Here is a 22,157-nt window from a genome sequence, read left to right as displayed (position 1 = left end):
TCAGCCAAAATTGATTTGTTGAAAAAAATCAGCATGCACATGCATGCACACACACTTGCCCATGCAAGGCTTCATGGTCTTGGTAGTTTTTCTCAGGGTAAACAAGTTTAAAGCGAGCGTCTTTTCTCGTAAAAGCGAAAATCCTCTTTTGGCTAATGAAAACAGGTACTAATGTAGGTCTTTCATAAAAGTGAAATGTATCCTCCATAATTTCGGAGGTCTGTAAAGCTCTGTGGAAAGCATTGCAGCCAGAGTTCCTTCCCTGCCCTTCAGTCGCCCAATGGGAAGCTATTGCAGTGTAGGAGGAAATGCAATGCTACCAAGCAGACCAATCACAGTTGTTGCGGTCTACGTTGCTGCGACGCATACATTTTGGGAGGGGTGCATGTTCGGCTACAGCATAGGGGTCGCAGCTACGCCGTACCTACGGCGTCAATTTGACACACAAGTATAAATCAGCCTTAACAGTGGACCACCAGTCCTCCAGGTTCCAGGGTTCTTCTGCATTTGGTTGTGATAGTATTCCTGTGTATTCACCCAGGACGTGCATGTCTGACTGTAATGAAAACCAAATGGAAGCTACTGACAATGAAGAAACCCTGAACACCACCAGAGATGGAGGACTTTCACTGCTGCCCTAAACGCCAGAGGCATAAATGGGCAGTCAATAAATATAGAAAAATTTTAAGCCATAAGAATTGTTTATTTTGAAATAACAATCAAGAAATCAAAGGATAAATTCTAATTTTAGTTAATGCAATTTTTCAGAAAAATGAAAAGCATGCTCTTATATTGCTCAAAAAAATAAGCATTCTGATTTCATAGATTCCAACTTCATTTTCTAACGTACTTTTTAAAATAAACAGATCACCAGTTTGCCGTGGGGTATAACATTTATTCAAGCTTAGAGAAAGTTTCTGAAATATATATAAACAAATATATAATAAAACAGTTCTGCTTAAATAAACTAAGTACTGGCACAGAGATATTTGGTCAAGAAGGAAATATGCAAATAAAAATGTGAAAACTACATTACTTTTATCACTTACCAGAAAAGGCCACATTTTAAAGAAATGCTCCAGTCTACTTATGCAGACATTTATACTACTGTGTGATTTATGTATGGCAGTGGGCAATCAAACAGTGTTCTTATTTTCCCAGAAACCAAAATAATTTCATCATCTTGTTTCTTCACTGGAGATTTAATGGTTGTGTTACAACAATATGCTCAAAATTTCATATGGAATACTACAAGCCTTCTATTACATCAGAAAATTAAATCCATTAATTTTACAAACAGTGCATGACATATTTGTAAAATTATAACCAATATAAATGTCATACAGCACCTGATCTAAATAGAACATTGTGAAAGAATAATATGGCATAAATGTTGACTTTTACACAGGAAAACACAAATGCATGCACATAACTTTGAGGTACAATCCTGTTCAATTAATTTCAGGATACATGATTTAATTTATATATACACACAAACATTGCTTTACAGATTGTCCTTCATATACCCATGATTGAAAACATCTTGTAAAGTAGGTAAATTTCTGATCATAAACTTCTCAATGAATCAGTGGATTAAGGGAAAATGTATAAAAATGCCTTTTAAAAAAACACATTTCAAGAAGAATATGGTCATTATGCAGAAATCCTTCACTCATATATATTGTAAACTCAAGTCATTTAGCAGCAGTCTTCCAATTCATGGTTTCTGTTTGAAGTGCTTACTTCAGAATTATATTATAATAAGTCACACAAAAGCCAGTTGTGTGCAAACTAACACTACTACTTTTATCAAATAGTTAACAATGCTAAATTATTCAAATTTAAACTTAGTATTATGAATTAAAAGTAATTCAATAAAAAGATTAGTTCAATCACAATAATAGAAATCTTAACAAGAATAGCTTACTTTGTTTTTCATCAGCAGTCATGTCACTCATTAGGTTTTCAACAACTTTTCCAGACTATCAAACAACACAAACCAGACATTTTACTGAATGGGTAATTATTTTTTAAACTGAATATAAACAGGATTAGTTTAATCCACATAATTCAGCAAAAAATTAAGCTTACAACTTTATTACTTCTGTGATACAATATAAACTTGATAAAAATAACCATCTTACATAAATTTCACATCTAGACATACTAGATCTAAAAATCTTCATTTGCACCAGTTCAATCTTAAACCTAAAAAAAATCTCAGGTCACATCATTCTGTTTTATACTCACTTCTTTTTTGCTAATGAAAACCAGTCACTGTCACCCTTGCCACATTTCCATGAAACCAAATACTTTCACACTCTTCAATGTAGTACATGATCATAACAGTAAGCCTACAATGCACTTCCTTGCTAACAAAGTTCATCACTGGAGTAAAAAGTGATGATTAAAAGTCTATCACTTACTTTTCAACCTGTACACCAAAAAGTTGCAACACAATTGTAATAGACAAATTGCAGCAAATTTCATACTACAAAAATAACCATAGTACTCATTCCAATATTATTTAAGAGGTATCTGAATACAGGAATATGTGTGCTTTTTGATTAGATTTGGTGATTTTCTTTTGTGTATTTTGTACATACTCTTCAGCAGTTCTTCAATGCAAGTTTATTCTTTGTCCTTCTCCCCCAAGGAACATGAGAATTATCCTCGGCTTAAATCTGTTTCGGTTGCAAGTATCACAGCATGCACTGAAGTGGTTAAATCAGCCGAGAGCTTCTCAGGAAATGAATGAGCACTTTGTAGACAAAGATATACTGAGCAATTGTTTGCACCATTAACATCCGTTGCTGTCTCAGCAGGTTCAACACAATAGTAATATCTAGAATCTGTGAAGTAAAAAGTTTGTAAGTTTTAAATGCATCACAATATTTAAATTATAAATCATCACCAGAAAATGTACATGTTAATGTCTATTTATTTTAATATTCATTCATAGATATAGTTAGATTACCAGCATTTATTATACACTAATTTTTCCTGAAACAGATTGAGCTTCAACTACATTGGCTAGCAGAGTGATAAAATTGAGAAATTGTTTCACTGATTTGCCTGAAGTAGAATCCTGATTAGGATAAAGAAGCAATGGCACAGAAAGCAACATGCAACAGAGAATATGGGGATGGTGGGGGGAACACAGCAAATTTTATTCCTTGTTTAATTTATTTATACTTGGGGATATAGAATAATTGAAGACAAATATAATTCAATATTATCATGAACATGACACTAGGTAAATGCCAATTGAGGGTGAAGAATGAGTGCAAAATATCAATTGTTACCATCAGACTTTAAAGAGAATATTACAAGATACAGATAGACAAATCCACAGAACAGGGATATAAAATAAATATGCAAATAAATTGTAGGCAAGTTGGACATAGTTTTCCCAAAACTATCTAGGTTCAGAAATTACCCCTTTAAATTTAGAAAATGGCACTCATGATTAGGAAAAAAAGAACTGTAGACTTGTCAGTTTGAATAATTTGAGAGAAAATTACTAGAATTTATTGAAGACAAGAGACGAGGAAAAAAAGATAATCTTACCGCATTGTGTTCTAAGCAGCCAATCATAATTTCTGATAAAATTACAACACCAGTCCTTCCAACACCTGCACTGCAGTGTACAAGTACAGGTGCATCGGGGCTTTTAATGTCTGTTGTACTATTAGTATGACGACGCACTGATTCAATTTCATCCAAATAAGCTGCAAAGTGAAAAATAAAATTCGTAAGTTAACATTCAATAACAAGAAACTAATCTTTTTAAAATATTAAAATAAACTAATATAATCAGAATTAAATAATACTTACATCGGAATCCCTTGATATCCTCTGGGCAGCCATTTTCTGGCCAGTCTGTATACTGTAAGTGCCACACTGTTCGTTCTTGGCCATTCAATAGATGTTTAATTTTTAATCCTGTGGTGGCATAACAGCCAGAGTCTGTTCGAAAGCGTGTAGTTATTTTGAATCTTCCATACGTAACAGAGTTATTCCTAGAACCTAATCGAGGCCAATACCGAAAACTCTTTTCTCTTCCTCCCTCCTATAAAAAGTTTATATGAAAATTTTGATCAATTGTAGAGATGACTTGGAAGGAACACTACTCAACTATTGTACAAACCATCGATGCATTAACCATATAACAATTACAGCACGGAAACAGGCCATCTCGGCCCTTCTAGACCGTGCCGAACTCTTACTCTCACCTAGTCCCACCGACCTGCACTCAGCCCATAACCCTCCATTCCTTTCCTGTCCATATAGCTATCCAATTTAACTTTAAATGACAACATCGAACCTACCTCAACCACTTCTGCTGGAAGCTCATTCCACACAGCTACCACTCTCTGAGTAAAGCAACACACATAAAAGTTGCTGGTGAACGCAGCAAGCCAGGCAGCATCTCTAGGAAGAGGTACAGTCGACGTTTCAGGCCGAGACCCTTCGTCAGGACTAACTGAAGGAAGAGTTAGTAAGAGATTTGAAAGTGGGAGGGGGAGGGGGAGGGGGAGATCCAAAATGATAGGAGAAGACAGGAGGGGGAGGGATGGAGCCAAGAGCTGGACAGGTGATTGGCAAAAGGGATACGAGAGGATCATGGAACAGGAGGCCCGGGAAGAAAGACAAGGGGGGGGGGAGGAACCAGAGGATGGGCAAGGGGCATATTCAGAGGGACAGAGGGAGAAAAAGGAGAGTGAGAGAAAGAATGTGTGTATAAAAATAAATAACAGATGGGGTACGAGGGGGAGGCGGGGCATTAGCGGAAGTTAGAGAAGTTGATGTTCATGCCATCAGGTTGGAGGCTACCCAGACGGAATATAAGGTGTTGTTCCTCCAACCTGAGTGTGGCTCCATCTTTACAGTAGAGGAGGCCGTGGATAGACATGTCAGAATGGGAATGGGATGTGGAATTAAAATGTGTGGCCACTGGGAGATCCTGCTTTCTCTGGCGGACAGAGTAAAGAAGCTCCCCCCATGTTACCCCTAAACTTTGCCCTTTAACTCTCAAACTCATGTCCTCTTGTTTGAATCTCCCCTACTCTCAATGGAAAAAACCTACCCACCTCAACTCTATCTATCCCCCTCATAATTTTAAATACCTCTATCAAGTCCCCCCTCAACTTTCTACGCTCCAAAGAATAAAGACCCAACTTGTTCAACCTTTCTCTGTAACTTAGGAGATGAAACCCAGGCAACATTCTAGTAAATCTTCTCTGTACTCTCTCAATTTTGATGACACCTTTTCTATAATTCGGTGACTAGAACTGTACACAATACTCCAAATTTGGCCTTACCAATGCCTTATACAATTTCAACATTACATCCCAACTCCTATACTCAATGCTCTGATTTATAAAGGCCAGCATACCAAAAACTTTCTTCACCACCCTATCCACATGAGATTCTACCTTCAGGGAACTATGCACCATTATTCCTAGATCTCTCTGTTCTACTACATTCTTCAATGCCCTACCATTTACCATGTATGTCCTATTTTGATTAGTCCTACCTTGTTTAACTAGTACATTAAACAAGGAAGCAGCCAATTGTTAGAAGAATATGAAAAAGAAAATTCTTTCACATCTCTGTTGATGCAGATACTGTTTGCATGTTCATTTAAGGGATGTGGGAATCGCAGGCTGAGCCGGCGTTTGTTTGACTATCCCTAGTTGCCCTTTGAGGTGGCCTTACTGACGTTGTGTTGACGTACCACAATGCTGTTAAGAACAGAGTTCCAAGATTTTAGCCCAGTGATGATGAAAGAACAAAAACAAGTCAGGATCACAAACAAGAGAAAATCTGCAGAAGCTGGAAATGCAAGCAACACACACAAAATCCTGGAGGAACTCAGCAGGCCAAGCAGCATCTATGGAAAAAAGTACAGTCAACATTTCAGGCTGAGACCCTTCCGCAGGACTGTTACAAGTCAGGATGGAGTGTTATCTGATGGGCTGTGTTACGGGTGGTGTCGGCATGACTTAGCTGCTCCTGTCCTTCTAGCTGAGAGAAACCTTGGGTTTCAAAGGCGCTGCCAGTTTTGACAAGTTGCTACAGTGCATCCTCTAGATAATATAAAATGCTGCTAATGTGCACTGGTGGTGGTGTAAATGGTTGTGGATGACATACCTATCTAATGTGCTACTATGTCCTGTATCGGCGCAAGCCTTCTGAATATTGTTGAAGCTGCACTCATTCAGGCAAGTGGATAGTATTCCCTCACACCCCTGACCTCAGCATCATAGATGGAGAGACTTTGGGACATTAGAAGGCACGTTATTCTATATGTGGCTATGCCAATACAGTTTGTACTCAATGACAATCCTCCAAGACATTGATTGTGGTGGATTCAATGATGACAATGCCATTGAATATCAGGAGGTGATAGCTAGACTTTCTTTTGTTGGATATTGTAATTGCCTGGCACTTGTGATGCCAATGTTACTTGCCACCTATCATCCCAGGCCTAAATACCGTCCAGGTCTAGCTGCATTTTGTTGTGGATTGCTTATTATCTGAGTTGTCGCACATTGCGCTGAACATTGTGCAAACACCTCTAATTCTGACTTTACAATTCAAGGAAAATGGAGATAGATGGACTGAGAACATTACCCTGAGGAACTCCTGCAGAGATGTTGTGGCTCAGATGATTGATTTCCAACCACCACAACCATCTTATTCTGTGTTCAATACAATTCCAACCAGAGGGTTAACCCCAATTCCCAATGACTCTAGCTTAGCTAGGGCTCCATGATGCCACTCTATCAAACACTTCCTTGATGTTAAGGAAAGTTACTCTCATTTTATCGCTGAAGTTCAGGTCTTCTGTCAATATTTGGAATAACACTCATGAAGTTAGGAGCTGAGCAACTTTGGCAGAACCCAAAATGAGCTTCTACGTTCAGGCCGTTGTTAAGCAAGTGCTGCATGATAACACCATTGATATGCATTCCCTCACTTTGATGGTCAAAAGTAGACTGATGGGGTAGTAATTGGCCAGGTTGGATTTGTCCAGCTGCTTGTGAATAGGACATAACTGGGCTATTTTCTACGTTGTTGGGTAGATGCCAATGTTGTAGCTGTACTGGAACAACATTGGCCAAAAGCACAAATTCTGAAGAATAGTCTATAGTACTATTGCTGGAATGTTGTCAGAGCCGATTGCTTTGCAGTATCCAATGCCTATAAATTTTGGGAGTGAATCAAATTGGGCTGAAGATTGGTATCTATCACACTACAGCCCACTGGAGGAAGCAGAGACGGATTATCCAATCGTCACTTCTGGTTGCAGATTCTTTAATTTTATATATTTTTAGAACATTTTACATATAAATCAACAGAAGAATACAAAAGTATATTTCAGGGCCAAAATCCAAGAGCATCAATACAAGTACCGACTGGTGTAAAGTACAGGAAGCATATCAAAGCTACAAAATCTGACGGAATCTGGAAACTTCAAGTTCCAGTTAGAATCTAGGATCTGCAGTTCCTTTACTGTTTACTTGTGTGTTGCCTATTAGACGTAATTGACAACAAAAAGAAATCAAATACCTCTTCCATGGTAACCATAGCAATGATGGCAACACCTTGCTCCCACACCATTTGCCAAAAATCAAGACAAGTTGTTTGGAGCGGTCCTTGTGTGGCAATGTAATTCCATTCCTTCCCTCCAACTATAACCTGTAATAAGTGACGTGACATATTTAATAAAGAAAAGGCAGCCTGAAAAGGTAAAAACTTTGATAAAGCTAAGACTCAGTACCCAAGTTCAACAGAATTTACAGAAATAACAGCAGAGGCTTTCCAAAATTCTAAAATTACAAAAGAAACACCACACACAAAAACATATTACAGCTACCTTTATATGTGATGCATTAATGTAACCAGTATTGTTCTCCTTTGTCGGCACCAGCTCCACCCTAGTATCATCATAGGGAATAACATCTGGGAATCTATTTCTTTCTGCATTTTCAGGCAGCATTGCAACTGTGCACTCAGTGCTCAGACTTTTCTTTGGAACTCTTTCATATTCTGTAAACACCATTTTTTGTTCCAGACGCTGCTCCAAAATTTTGCACTAACAATGTAAGCAAAAGTGATATTAAGTGTCAATACAGTAAGCAGATTATGAAAATACATTTCTGCATTAAGACTCCTTACCCAAACTTTTAAAAAATGTTTTCAATAAAGGATTTAGTGCTTTCCCAGCATATGTGACGAGTAAACTCTTCTCAGGCTTCCTTCCGGGTACAGGCATCGATTTCAACTAATGTTTCGATGACAGACACTGCCATCTTCATTAGGGATGATGCCTGGGCATGTCTAGTCTGGTGGTATTTATACCCCCCCGTTGTTCATCCCTCCTGATTGGTTAGTCCTCAAACAATCAGGTTTCCACTGTCTCATCTTGTTTATAATTGAATTCCAGTTCTTTCTGAGACCTTCATCTTGGTTAAAATTCTTTTTCTCTAGTTTTATTTCTATGGCTTCCTTCACCAGGCGGTCCCAAAAGCTACTGTCATGGCTCAGTAGTTTTGAGCTGAAGTCAATCCTATAGCCATTGCGAATGCAATGTCCTGCTACCGCCGATTTCTCTGGGTAACCCAAACTGATACACGTCCTAGGCACCTTGATGTGGGTTTCCACCATGCGCCGTCTGTCCAATATACACTACTCCACCAACTACTGTGGTGCTCCAGTAACTTCTGGGACTGCCTGGTGAAGGAAGCTATTGAAATAAAACTAGAGAAAATGAATTTTAACAAAGGCCTCACTCCAAGGAAGAACTTTCTCACTGAAACACTGGTTAAAAATCGATATCTGTACTCGGCTGGAAGCCCAAGAAGAGTTTATTAATATTTTCAATAATTTTCTTCAACAAAATTATAATAGCTTATGAATGTATTTCAGTTTTTAGTGTGTTTTATTGACAAAGTTACAGAAATCAGTAATGAGATGACCAAACACAATAAGATAGGACATCTCACTAGGCTGAAATATGACAGTTTCAATATCATATTTTAACTTCAGAGTTAAAAAATACCTTTATTTAGAAGATCAACTGATATTGTGTACACTCTTAACATTAACGTTAAGGGAACTGTCATATTTAACCACAAATCAATACCATTTTCAGTCATTCCTAGTTTGGTATAGCTTTAATTTTGTATACTTGCCGCAGACAGATCAGGGGGTGCAATAGAGAATTTCATTTCCGCTATGGTAAAAGATCCAGTATTCCAAACTGAGACATTACACATAATAATTAAAAACACAATTTAATGAATATACAGGAAACTATTTCCTGTATTTTTCTTATACCGTACAAATCCTTCTAAAATGAATCTTTGATTGGTTGGAGGCAGAGTTAAGATGGCACTAAACGGTGACTCCTCTGCTTGCATCTTCGAAGACAGCTCTATTTCCATCTTTAATGTCTTTATTTCTCTCTTTCAGGGTTCTTTTGAAGACCCTGACCTGGAGTTACACAGACTTTGGTTCTTTGCAGAAATGGGACCAGTTCTCGGGGTTTCAGGACTGGCCATTTTTGTTCGGCGTGCCAAGGGTTCAGCCTGAGAGTCTGGCTCGAATTCAAAAGCCTAAGATCTCGGGGCTCTGGAGACGGCGGAACTGAGGGTTGGTGTCACGGCAGGAGACTCGTGTGTCATCAGGAAGGCCGGTAAATCTTTTGCTGTGGGCCTGAAGACCCAAGATCTTTGCAATCTTCAGGAACAGAGCTCGTAAAAAGTGACAAAACTGACTTTTTAACATTGTAAACCTGTGGGTTATGTCTCCTGCTCACTATGAAAATGGGGGACACCTCCCTCTCCCTTATTAGGGAGAGAAAGAATCTGTGGTTTGTCGAATGCCAAATGAAATGCCATAGTCTATGGGGTAACTGCAAGGTCTGTGTATTTGCTATCACCTAGCTCACTCTTGTGCTGAGCTGAACAGGTGTGCTTTATTTTTTGACTGGGGGTGGGGGGGGGGGATCGTTGCCTTACTGCCACTTATGCGCAGGAGGGGGGAGCTGGGGGGACTTGGGGTTCTCACATTTTACCGTTGTTCATTCTTTGGGGGACTTCCCTGTTTTCGTCGATGTTTGTGAAGAAAAAGCATTTCAGGATGTACATTGTACACATCTGACATTAAACTGAACCTTTGAACCTTCAAACTAAAAAGTTTTAACCCAAAAATCTGTACCTTGCAACGCAGTTATTTGCCTGCCTTGTTCTCTTTCCCTCTCCTAAATTGAACCTCTTTATAAATACTAAGTTTACAATACTTTCCATTTGACAATATAATCACACTACAATAAAATCATTTAACATTTAAACCTGATAACTTTTCATTCAACTGCTAATCTACAGGTGCACTGTTCCAACCATAATTATAGAATTGCAAATAAGCAAGCATTCTGGGCAGCTTTTCTGTAAAAACACAAATTCCAATTGCTGGGTCCTTTTCAATTCACCAAGTTCAAACACCAGAGGAATAGGAAAATGTGCATATATCTAACAGAACTGTATAATAAATATTTTTGCAACTCAAAGCTGCTAGCCATATTTTTATAACATATTGTCTTTGGCAGATGACTGACTGTTCAAACTTGACATGCATTCAAAAAGAAAAAATATGAAAGACATAATTACATACCCGCTCATCAAATGGTGTTTGGATGGGCTCATTTTTAACTGCATCAGGTAAAGGTTTTTGAAATGGTGTCAAACCATTTAATTCTGCCATCTTTAGTGGTCCAATTGTCCTAATATCAGATACACAATCTTCTTTTCTAATAACCTTAGAATGATAAAATAATCCAAAAGTCAACAGTTATAAACATGGTAATCAAGAATATTTTATCCTTTTCAGTGTACAGAACCTGCATGAAAAAAATTGTTTGCCAATCATGTAAATAGCCAACTCAATCTATCCAGATTTTAAGAATAAATCACATTTTTAGTTAAGGCATAGTGATAAACTTACAAAATAAGTAGTTGATAAATAATGAAGCAAGGATAGCCTTCTTTCATTCGAAATATTCTTCTTAAAATACACATACTATTTAGCATGAAACCACCTTATGGTTTACGTTGACGTGCCAGCACATGAATGTTCACAACTATTCTCTCTGCTGCCATCTCCTGTATTCTCTCACACTTAGTCTAGACCTAGTCTTTAATTCATTAACTATAACCTATGAAAAGCAAAACAAAAACTCCCCCTAAAGGCCAATCTGTAAATTAATTTTTGACTGAGAAACTCTATGCAAGTCAACCACATAGAATTTATATTTTCATTTTCGATAGAATGCCTCATGTTTTGTCCTAAATGCTAATACTCAAACGGATCAACCCCATTTATCTCTACGACACATTTGTCAGTGGCATGGTGATGAGGCTGGAGAAATAAAAGCTTGGGCTTTGAGCTCATATTTAAAAAATATTATCAAGGAAATAATTAAGCCTGAACTACTCTAATTATTCTTATAATATTAGTTTAGTTATGCATTATGGGCTCTTAAATTTTGTCAAATAGCAATACCAAAAAAGTTGCCAAAGTGAAGCAGAAATTTAAAAATGCATAAACAGGCCAAAGTCAGAGGTCATGAGTTCCAGAAAAGCACAGAAGCAGGAAGAGGTCAGTTTGCCCCTTGAACATGCTCCAGCATTCAGGAAGATCTTGGCATCAACATCTAATCGCTCCTCATATTCCTTAAGCTTCTTGACTGAAACGACTCTGCCTCCTTAGCTCTCTGGGGTAGAGAATTCCTAGGATTCATGGGCCTCAGAAAAGCAATTTCTTCTCATTTCAATACGAAATCACCTGCTATTTGGAGATTGTGGCCCCAAGTTCTACATGCTCCAGTGCTGGAAATAATTAGTCAGCATTCATCCAATCAACCACCCTCAGAATATAGCATGATTTGCAATTCAAACATTACCATTTATCACAATTGTTTTCTATTATATAACATTTCCCCAATCCAATTCAATAAATTAACCCCAAGTTCTAGTCACCACACTACAGGATAATATTATTACACAGGAGAGGGCTCAGTGGAGAGTTAAGCCAAAATAGAGAAAGTGGCTAAGTTAGGATTGGATGAAACTGGGTGAGGACTTATTTGGAGAGTGTAAAATTGGAAGCATCTACATACAGCAAATAGAAAAGACATTTTTTTTAATGGCTCAAAAAACTAGGTACAGGCATTTGAAGTAATTGGTAGAAAAACAGTATTTCCCCCCACCCCCAAGAGGATGGCAAGATAGGGAACTCATGATGTAAAAGGGCAGAGAAAGAAACTTTCACCACATTTACAAAATGGTTGGATTCATACTTGAAGAGCTGTGGCCTTCAGGACAAAATACGAATGCTGAAAGTCTATATTTTTGATAGACCTGTTTTCTATTTAAAACAAAAAAAATTTATGGTGATGATACAGAATCAGCATTAAGCTACTTACTCCAAGTGGTGGGAGACCATCCATTGCATTTAGTCTTCCATAAAGAACTTCAGACATGGGTCTTCTCTTGGAAGATATTCTTCTTGCTTGTCTTCTTCCAACTGTATTGAGTTCAGATTCAGACACTGATGGAAGATACTGTATTGATTCCATTGCTCCCCTTTCTCGTGCTTGCTTTTCTAAACCCAGCTGATTGCTTAATGCAGGGGCAGAGCTATTTTGATAGTCTAGCAATGGTTCAGAGGGTTGGTTTAACATAGTGGGTAAATGGGCTGCAGATTCAACAGGAAGCATTTGTAATCTCTTCTCAATGTACCCTGAATCATACTCATTGTCACTGCTGTGAATCAGCACTGTTGCATCTGAGAGAAATCTCCCATGATTATAACTTTTGTCTTGATTAATTTTAGCATCTCCTAGTTTTGTTCGCTCAAAGTAAATACTAGGTAGTGAACCTGCAGCGGTTTCCGGTGTTGAACTCATCTCAACACCTGGTGCAGATATGGTCCTCTCTTTTATCCTCCAGCTCTCAAAATTGTGCATTAGTCCAGCAATCTCAATGCTATTACGCTTATGGGTGTTGCCATGTAATCTTGCAGAAGTTAGAGGTTCACTAACTTCTTGCAGTGAATGTGCAACAGGCAAACTATCTTCCTGAAATGTCTGTACAGAGTGATGTACACGCCTGGTTATCAGATCTGGGTTGCTGCTGCTTACATACAGATGTCTTGAAAGATCAGGTGTACTATTTGCAGGTCTTGGATAAGGATACGGAGGTGGAGGCCTGTACACTTGAGTTCTTAGCATATTTGCTGCACTGTAATCCTGAGTGTGTAACTGAGCATTAGTCAATTCCGGCACACTAACTGCCCCAACAACAGGACGTCGTTCAACTGAATTTATATATGGTGACTGACAATGAAAGCTGTAGTTCAAATGCAAAGGGTACGGATTCACATTTTGGGAATTGAATGGAGGCTGCTCTCGGATTTCTGGCTGGCTGTAACCAAGCGGATCAGATCTGCTGTAAGCATAGGAATTGCCTATGCTGAGATTTCGCATTGAATGACTCTGTCTTTCATTATGAATCATGCCACGATTGAGCTGCCTCATAACAGTTTCATAATCTGGGGTTGGTCTATAGGAAGGTGGAATAATAGTACTATGTCTGTTTGTTGGGATGTAATCTCCTCTCATTATATCACTTCCTGTGATACTCGGATTTGAAGACATAGGAGATGCTTGCATAAAGTGCTGTGGATTATTTAAAGAGCTTGTACTATGTGCACTATAGATACTGCCATTTCGGATTCGGCCATTGTATTCATATGGAGGTCTGTCCAAACTTGTTTGAGATCGATAAAAACAGCTATTTTGATTGTTCATGTAGAGATTGTCTGAAATAAAAAGGTGAAAATTATGTAGAATCAGTAAAGGCACTGACCTCCAGAACACACAATCACAAGTTCAGCAATGAAATGACTATCAATTTTAGTGATCAAAATCAGGCAGTTTTTGTGTACTGGAGGCTAAGTTTTAACACAAGTTAGATCTATAGAAATAGTCATAGTTACTTTAAATTGTTAAATACATTATATTCCAATAAAATTCAACAGCTTCAATTTAAAACTGTTTCCCAAAATTTCAAACAAAAAACTAGCACATTCTAAAATAAAGCCAGCTAAGAGGTTATAATTTGTTTTAAATCTTATTTAATCATATACATTTGTTATTCAAAGTCATGCCCAAAACAAAAAATCTCTGCTACTTCTTTAGAGCTACTAACAAATCATGCTTGGGACTAAAAATAGTCTGTGACTGGAAACACTTGTTAATCTGAAGACATTAATTCCAGTGAATACACAAGCTTTGCTGATTTTAGTTGAGCAAACAATTGGAAGCACAAGTGTAGACACTGCCCCTGAATGTAAAGAAGGAATTAATTTTGCTTTCACTTCTGTTAGAATGCAAGCGCTAGAATGTCAGAAAAAGTTGACAGAACAATGCTGTTGACTTGGCCTGATGAAACTTTTCAGTTAAGGTGGCATATATTGGTACAGATACTTGACTTTTTGTTAAGTTCATTCATTCTTCTATATCTGGACAATCTTGTCAAGACAAACATTCAGTGCCCATCCCCAATTACACCAGGTGGAAACCCACTTCTTTTAACTGGGGCCACTCTTTCGATTGTCATTTTTCATGATTCCACTAGGCTGGAGGTTGCAATGCCAAGATCACAAGTTTAAGGGATGTTGTGAGAATGGCCAAGGCAAGTAATTGCAGCAAATATGTTTTGGCTGAGAAGACCAATTCGGGGCAGGTGGTTGTGGAGCAGTGAAACCCCATTATAACATGATCGTTTGGGTCCATAAAATGTCATGGCAAAAAAAAGCAGGGTTGTGCTAAATCAGGGTTGTTGTTACTGTAGAAATTAAAACACAGATTAATTTTTAGTAAAGCTTTTTAATACACAAAACAAAAACCAAGAATATTAGTAATCATTTACAGTTTATTTCCTAAAAAAGTGATCGAGTGTTCCTTGCTTGAACGTAGCATGTCGCTGGCTGTGAGTGAAATCTAGAATGATTCTGAGTTGGAGGTTTTTTTTTTATGTGGTCCGCCTCCTGGGTCTCCAGCCAACGGAGGCTAGCCTCGAGGTGTTCAATGGCTTCAGACACTTTTGGGGGTGGGGGTGGACGCTCTTCATTATCACCTTGGGGCTCAAGAACCGGTACACTTGTCTCCGCTATAGTTACATTATGGACGATCTCAGTGTCCAACAGGTGCTCATATGTTGGGCATTCATTGTCGGCAGAGTACCACTGGTGTGGTGCTTCTTTGTTCCGTTCAGCTTCTCTGCCTCACGCACATCTTCCTCTGTGAAGCCGCACAAATCTGGCCCGTCATCATCATCTTCTGTGGTGGAGTGGCGTGATGAAAAGGCTGGCCCCAGACTCTTCTCCCAGCATTTCTCCACACGTGACGAGCTGACTGCTGCCCAGGCCTTCCCACCTCAGTGGCAAACTTCCTTCACGTTCAGGCTTTCCTGATAGGCTTCAAGCGTTGAGTCGTCTACAATTCTACAAATTAATTCCTGCCTGTAATTCTGCTTGAACACAGAGATGATCCCCTGATTTAGGGGCTGGATCTTGGACATAGTGTTCTTGGGGAGGTAAGAAACTCGGATCTTTCCATTACGGCTTACTATGTTGGCAGCTGGCGGATGAGCGGGACAGTTGTCAAGCAAAAGAAGAGTTTTGGGTTCCAGCTTTTGCTTACGCAAATGAACGCAGACAGCAAGGACAAAAGTTTTGTGAAACCATCCTCAAAGATGACACTTTCCATCCAAGCATTGCTGCTATGTGTGTACTCAAACGGTAACGACTTCATGTTGACATGGTGGAAACAGCGGGGTGAGCGAGATTTGCCAATCATGAGCGGTTTTAACTTGTATTCCAACCCTGTTTACACAAAACAACATCACGCGATCTTTGCGTTATTTGAACCCCTCACGTTGGTGGGAGAGACCTGAAATGATGGGAGAAGACGGTGGGGGGGGGGGGGGGGGGGGGAATGAAGCCAAGAGCTGGGAAGTTGTTTGGCAAAAGGGATACAAGGCTGGAGAAGGGGGAGTATGGATTGACATGGATATGTAGTCCAATGACTCATCGCGTTATATCCGAATTTGCATTAAATCGGGGCGCGTAAAATCTGGGTTTCACTGTACTTGAATCAAAAGTACTACCTTGGCTTAAATAATGTTAATCTTGAATATTGCTGAGCTACAATTATCCAAGCAATAAAAATATTTAATCACATTCCTGAATCACATACACTTCCAGATGAAATACAGGTTTGGGAAGTGTATGGTCATGCACTTTGGTAGAAGAAATGAAAGGGTTATTATTTCCTAAATGGAGAAAAAACTGAGGTGCAAAGGGACTTAGACGTCCTTGTGCAGGATTCCCTAAAGGTTAATTTGCAAGCTGAGTCTGTGATGAAGGTAAATGTGATATCAGCATTAATTTCAGAAGGACTAGAATATAAAAACAAGGATGAAATGTTAAGACTTTACAAAGACTCACTTGGAGTATTGTGAGCAATTTTGGGCCCCTCATCTCAGAAAGGTTGTGCTGAAACTGGAGTGTTCAAAGGAGGTTCATGAAAATGATTCCAGGATTGAATAGCTTATCACGTGAAGAGCGTTTGATGGCTCCGGGCCTGTATTCACTAGGATTCAGAAGAATGAGGACTAACTTCTTTGAAACCTATCGAATGGTGAAAGACCTTGATAGGGTGGATGTGGAGAGGATGTTTGTTATGGTGGGAAGGTCGAAGACCAAAGAACAGGGTGTCAGAGAAGAGGGGTGTCATTTTGGAATGGAGATGGTGAGCAATTTCTTTAGCCAGAGAGTGGCTTAGCTGTGGTATTTGTTGCCACAGGTAGCTGGGGAGGCCAAGTCTTTATGTATATTTAAGACAGAGGTTGAAAGATTCTTGATTGGTCAGGGCATGAAGGAATAAGGGGAGAAGGCAGGAGAGTGGGGCTGAGAGGGCAACTGGATTAGTCACGAGGAAATGGCAGAGGAGATGCGACGGGCCAAATGGCCTAATTCTGCTTCTGGACTTATTTGAGCATTGTAGAAGGTGGCCTACCTTTTGAATGTCAGGATGTTAATTTGAGCAGGAAACGAGGTCTTTAACTTACTCCTGCAGCTATAATATGTACATGGCTAGCTGAGTTGGTGTCAGAGATAAGCTCTCAGGATGTTGATGGCGGGAGGAACTTAGTGATGTTAAATGTCACTGAGTGGCAAGAACAGGTCACCAGACGTACTTTTTAGGGATAACCACTGTCTAACACTTGTCTTGTGCCATCAGTTACCATTTAGCATTGCAGATATGGACCAACGTCTCAGTGTTGTCTATACAAGCATGGACTGCTTCTTTTTCCGAGGAAATAAAAATTGAATTAAACATTTCATCTTTACCCAAATAGACCAGCTCAATGTATCTGGTTTTCTTCAGGCTCTGACATACACCCTCTTATTTGTTTGTACCCCTGCAACTTATTCTCTCATATACACTTTTTTTTGCTATTTACCTACAGTAATGGATAACTTACAACTACCAATTAACCTACCAGCATGTGTTTGTAGTTAAAGAGAAAATATGCAAACTCTGCAAAGACAAAACCCAAGATTCAGATTGAACTTGGTTCACACAGCTATGCCGAAGCACTAATTTTATGAAGAAATAAGGTCACCAATAAAACTGCTAAACATGGTCAGGACAGGCCTGAGACACTGTCCTATGGGACTTCTGAAGTGAGAACCTGGGAGTGGATAACTGAATTCCAACAACAGCCACCTGCCTGTGTAACAAATGCCTTCTCAGTGACCAGTTTTATTGGATTCCCTTGCACCACTCTCCAAAAGAATATTTATATATGTATTATGATATTAAAATACAACCCAGGTATGACCAGGTTAACATCTGGGCCTGTACTCACTGAATTTCATAAGAATGAGAGAGGGGAACTCACTGAAACCTTTCAATATTGAAAGGCCTAGATAGAGTGGATGTGGAGAGGATATTTCCTATAGTGGAGGAGTGTAGGACCACAGGGCACAGCACATCAAACAGATGAGGAGGAATTTCTTTCGCCAGAGGGTAGTGAATCGGTGGATTCATTGCCAAAGATTGCTGTGGCAGCCAAGTCATTCAGTATAGTTAAAGCAGAGTTTGATGGGTTCTTGACCAGTAAGGTTATGGGGGAGAAGGCAGGAGAATGGGGGTGAGAGCGATAATAAATCATCCATGATGACTGGCGGAGCAGACTCAGTGGGCTGAACGGCCTAATTCTGACCCTATGTGTTATGATCTCTGGAAAAATAGGAAACAAACGTACCTATAAAAAGTATTCACCCCCCCCCCCCCCGGAAGTTTTCATGTTTTATTGTTTTGAAACATTGGATCACGGTGGATTTAATTTGGCTTTTTGACACTGATCAACAGAAAAAGACTCTTTCATGTCAAAGTGAAAACAGATCTCAACAAAGTGATTTAATTTAATTACAAATATAGAACACAAAATAATTAATTGCACATCTATTCACCTCCCTTTAATGTGACACTGGTGCAGCCAACTTATTTTAGAAGTCACATAATTAGTTAAGTGGAGATCTGTTTTTGGAGACCTTTGTGCAGTCAAGGTGTTTCAATTGATTATCGTAAAAATACACCTGTAACTGGAAGGTCCAACTCTGGTGAGTCAGTATCCTGGCAAAAACTACACCATGAAGACAAAAAGAACACTCCAAGCAACTCCAGGAGATGGATACAAGAAAATTTCCAAGTCAATGAATATCCCTTGGAGTACAGTTAAGTCAGGGATCTCCAACCTTTTTCGTACTGCGGACCGGTTTCATATTGACAATATTCTTGCGGACCGGCCGACCGGGGTGGGGGTAGGGTTGCCAACGTACAAGGATAGCAGTCAAATACGTTGGGTTTACCCCGAGAAAGACTACAATGACCATGAAGCCTTGCGCGGGCACCAGTGCGCATGCGTAACTTGCGCATGCGTTTACGTGCCGATTTCTTAAAAATTGTTTTTGCCGATTCTGTTGGCGGCGGCGGTGTGTTAATCACGACTGGAATATAGGTGATAAGTGGCTAATACACTCAATTTCGTTTCTAAAAGGGTTTATTTAACGAATTTAATATTAAACACACAGCGCATATTTTCCTCGCATGAATATAGCGATAAGACAATTAGCAGGGGAGGACAGGGGAGCTTGAAGTGTTGAACGAACTTCCAGTAGAACTGGTAGAGGCAGGTTCGATATTATCACTTAAAGAAAAATTGGATGGGTATATGGACAGGAAAGGAATGGAGGGTTATGGGCTGAGTGCAGGTCGGTGGGACTAGGTGAGAGTAGTGTTCGGCATGGACTAGAAGGGGCGGGATCGCCTGTTTCTGTGCCATAATGGCTGTATAAGTCACTTATAATAGCATGGTTATACAAGTCACTTATAATAGCATCAAAACATTTTAAGTAACGGATATCAAACACACAGCGCATATTTTCCTCGTATGAAAATATAAAATCATTGCAACGCACCTATATCGCTGAATCAGTGGGAGCCCTGGGCTTGTTTTCCTGCAACAAGACAGTCCTATCGAGGGGTAATGGGAGACAGCGATACTCGAAGGGGGTTCCTTATGTCCAGTCTATTCTGCAATTTAGTTTTCGTTGCATTCATTGCAAAGATATGTTGGAAATGGAAGCAACGTTTTCAGTGCTTTCCTGACTATCTCACGATATTTAGCCTTGACTTTGATCCGGAATGCCGGCAGAGATGTTATGTCAAACATACTTTTCAGCCTGCCGTCATTTGCAAGCTCGAGGAGTTGATCTCCTTCCCGCACTGACATGGATGACGCGCGGGTAATGACATCGTGTGCGTTCAAGCTCAACAGTGGGCGTGACAGAGAATGAGGAAAGGTGCAGCTGACTCCTATCGCCAGATCATATGGTTTCCTCGCGGCCCAGTAGCGCATGCCTTGCGGCCCGGTGGTTGGGGACCACTGAGTTAAGTCAATCATCGAATAGTTAATTTGTAGAATGTCTAAGGGATAGCTTTTTAGAACAGCTTGTTGTTGAGCCCACTAGGGGATCAGACTTCACAGTGGAAGACACCTGCAGTATACCGGACGTTCAAGAGTGTCAGGGAAGTCAAGTATGTGCAGTGAAAATTACGACTGAGAAGGTGCTCAGGAAGCTTAATGGTCTGAGGGTGGATAAATCTCCTGGACCTTACTGAATGCAACCTCGGGTTCTGAAGGAAGTAGCTGGAGAGATTGCAGAGGCATTAACAATGATCTTTCAAGAATCGATAGATTCTGGCTTGTACCGGATGACTAGAAAATTGCAGATGTTACTCCACTATTTAAGGGTGGGAGGCAGCAGAAAAGAAACTATAGACCTGTTAGCCTGACATCAGTGTTTCGGAAGTTGTTGGAATCGATTGTTAGGGATGAGATTACGGAGTACCTGGAGGCACATGACAAGATAGGCCAAAGCCAGCATGGGCCCCTGGAAGGAAAATCCTGCCTGACTAACTTACAACAATTTTTTGAGGAAATTACAAGCAGGGTAGATAAAGGAGATGCAGCAGATATGGCGTACTTGGATTTTCAGAAGGCCTTTGAAAAGGTGCTGCACATGAGGCTGCTTAGCAAGAGAAGAGCCCATGGAATTATAGGGAAGTTACTAGCATGGGTGGAACATTAGCTGATCGGCAGAAATCAGAGTGGGAATAAAGAGATCCTATTCTGACTGGCTGCCAGTTAGCAGTAGAGTTTTACAGGGGTCGCTGATAGGACCACTGCTTTTTATGACGTATGTCAATGATTTGGACTATGGGATTAATAGATTTGTGGCTAAATTTGCCGATGATACAAAGATAGGTGGAGGAGCGGGTAGTGTTGAGGAAACAGAGAACCTGCAGAGAGATTCAAGATAGTTTAGGGGAATGGGCAAAGTGGCAAATGAAATACAATGTTGGAAGATGTATGGCCATTTACTTTGGTGGAAGAAATAAACAGGCAGACTATTATTTAGGTGGACAGAGAATTCAAAATGCAGTTGCAAAGGGATTTGGGAGTCCTTGTGCAGGATACCTTAAAGGTTAACCTCCAGGTTGAGTCGGTGGAGTAGAAGGTGAATGCAAAGTTGGCATTCATTTCTAGAGGTATAGAATATATGAACAGGGATATGATGTTGAGGCTTGATAAGGCACTCGTGAGACCACACCTGGGGGTATTGTGTACAGTTTTGGGCTCCTTATTTTAGAAATGATATACCGACATTGAAGAGGGTTCAGGAAAGATTCAAGAGAATGATTCCAGGAATGAAAGGGTTACCGTATGAGGGACATCTGGCAGCTCCTGGGCTGTATTCCCTGGAGTTCAAGAGAATGAGGGGCGATCTCATTGAAACATTCAGAGTGTTAAAAAACCTGAACAGATTAGATATGGCAAAGTTATTTCCCATGGTAGGGGAGTCCAGGACAAGAGGGCACGACTTCAGGATTGAAGGACGTACATTCAGAACACAGATGCGGAGAAATTACATTAGCCAGACGGTGGTAATCTGTGGAATTTGTTGCCAATAGCGGCTGTGGAGGCCAAGTCACTGGGTGCATTTAAGGCAGAGATAGATAATTTCTTGATTAGCCAGGGCATCAAGGGGTATGGGGAGAAAGCAGGGAGGTGGGGATGACTGGAAGAATTGGATCAGCCCATGATTGAATGGCAGAGCAGACTCAATAGGCTAAATGGCTTACTTCTGCTCCTATATCTTACGGAAAGAATATGACACAGCTGTAGATCTGCCTAGAGCAGGCCATCCTCAAAAACTGATTAACCATGCAAGAAAGGAACTAGTGAGAGAGGCCACCAAGAAACCTATGTCAACTCTGGAGGAGATACAAGTTTCTGTGGTTGAGATGGGAGAGTCTGCGCATACAACTGTTGCCTGGGTGCTTCACCCATCACAGCTTTAAGCCAATGTTGAAAGACAAAACTCACATGAAATCTCAGCTAAAGTTTGCATGTGGGAGACTCCGAATTCAGCTGGAAGAAGGTTCTATG

At 39.9% G+C, this 22,157-nt stretch overlaps 1 protein-coding gene across 4 annotated transcripts in view; it reads right to left on the bottom strand.

The window, feature by feature from the left end:
* Positions 1 to 874: 874 nt before the first annotated feature.
* Positions 875 to 22,157, bottom strand: part of ptpn21 (protein tyrosine phosphatase non-receptor type 21) — a 70,303-nt gene continuing 49,020 nt past the window's right edge. For all 4 annotated transcript variants that reach the window (XM_072271196.1, XM_072271192.1, XM_072271200.1 and 1 more), the window contains 7 exons: positions 12,494 to 13,890; positions 10,684 to 10,827; positions 7,886 to 8,104; positions 7,579 to 7,707; positions 3,838 to 4,072; positions 3,571 to 3,731; positions 875 to 2,852 (listed from right to left, as the gene is read on the bottom strand). In XM_072271196.1, the coding sequence (XP_072127297.1) occupies positions 2,724 to 2,852; positions 3,571 to 3,731; positions 3,838 to 4,072; positions 7,579 to 7,707; positions 7,886 to 8,104; positions 10,684 to 10,827; positions 12,494 to 13,890 (2,414 nt within the window). In that variant the 3' untranslated portion in view covers positions 875 to 2,723. The remainder of the gene's footprint in view (positions 2,853 to 3,570; positions 3,732 to 3,837; positions 4,073 to 7,578; positions 7,708 to 7,885; positions 8,105 to 10,683; positions 10,828 to 12,493; positions 13,891 to 22,157) is intronic.

Source organism: Mobula birostris, chromosome 1 (assembly GCF_030028105.1).
Source record: "Mobula birostris isolate sMobBir1 chromosome 1, sMobBir1.hap1, whole genome shotgun sequence".
In the NCBI taxonomy this organism is placed as follows: domain Eukaryota; kingdom Metazoa; phylum Chordata; class Chondrichthyes; order Myliobatiformes; family Myliobatidae; genus Mobula; species Mobula birostris.
This window is presented reverse-complemented; position numbering and strand designations above follow the sequence as displayed.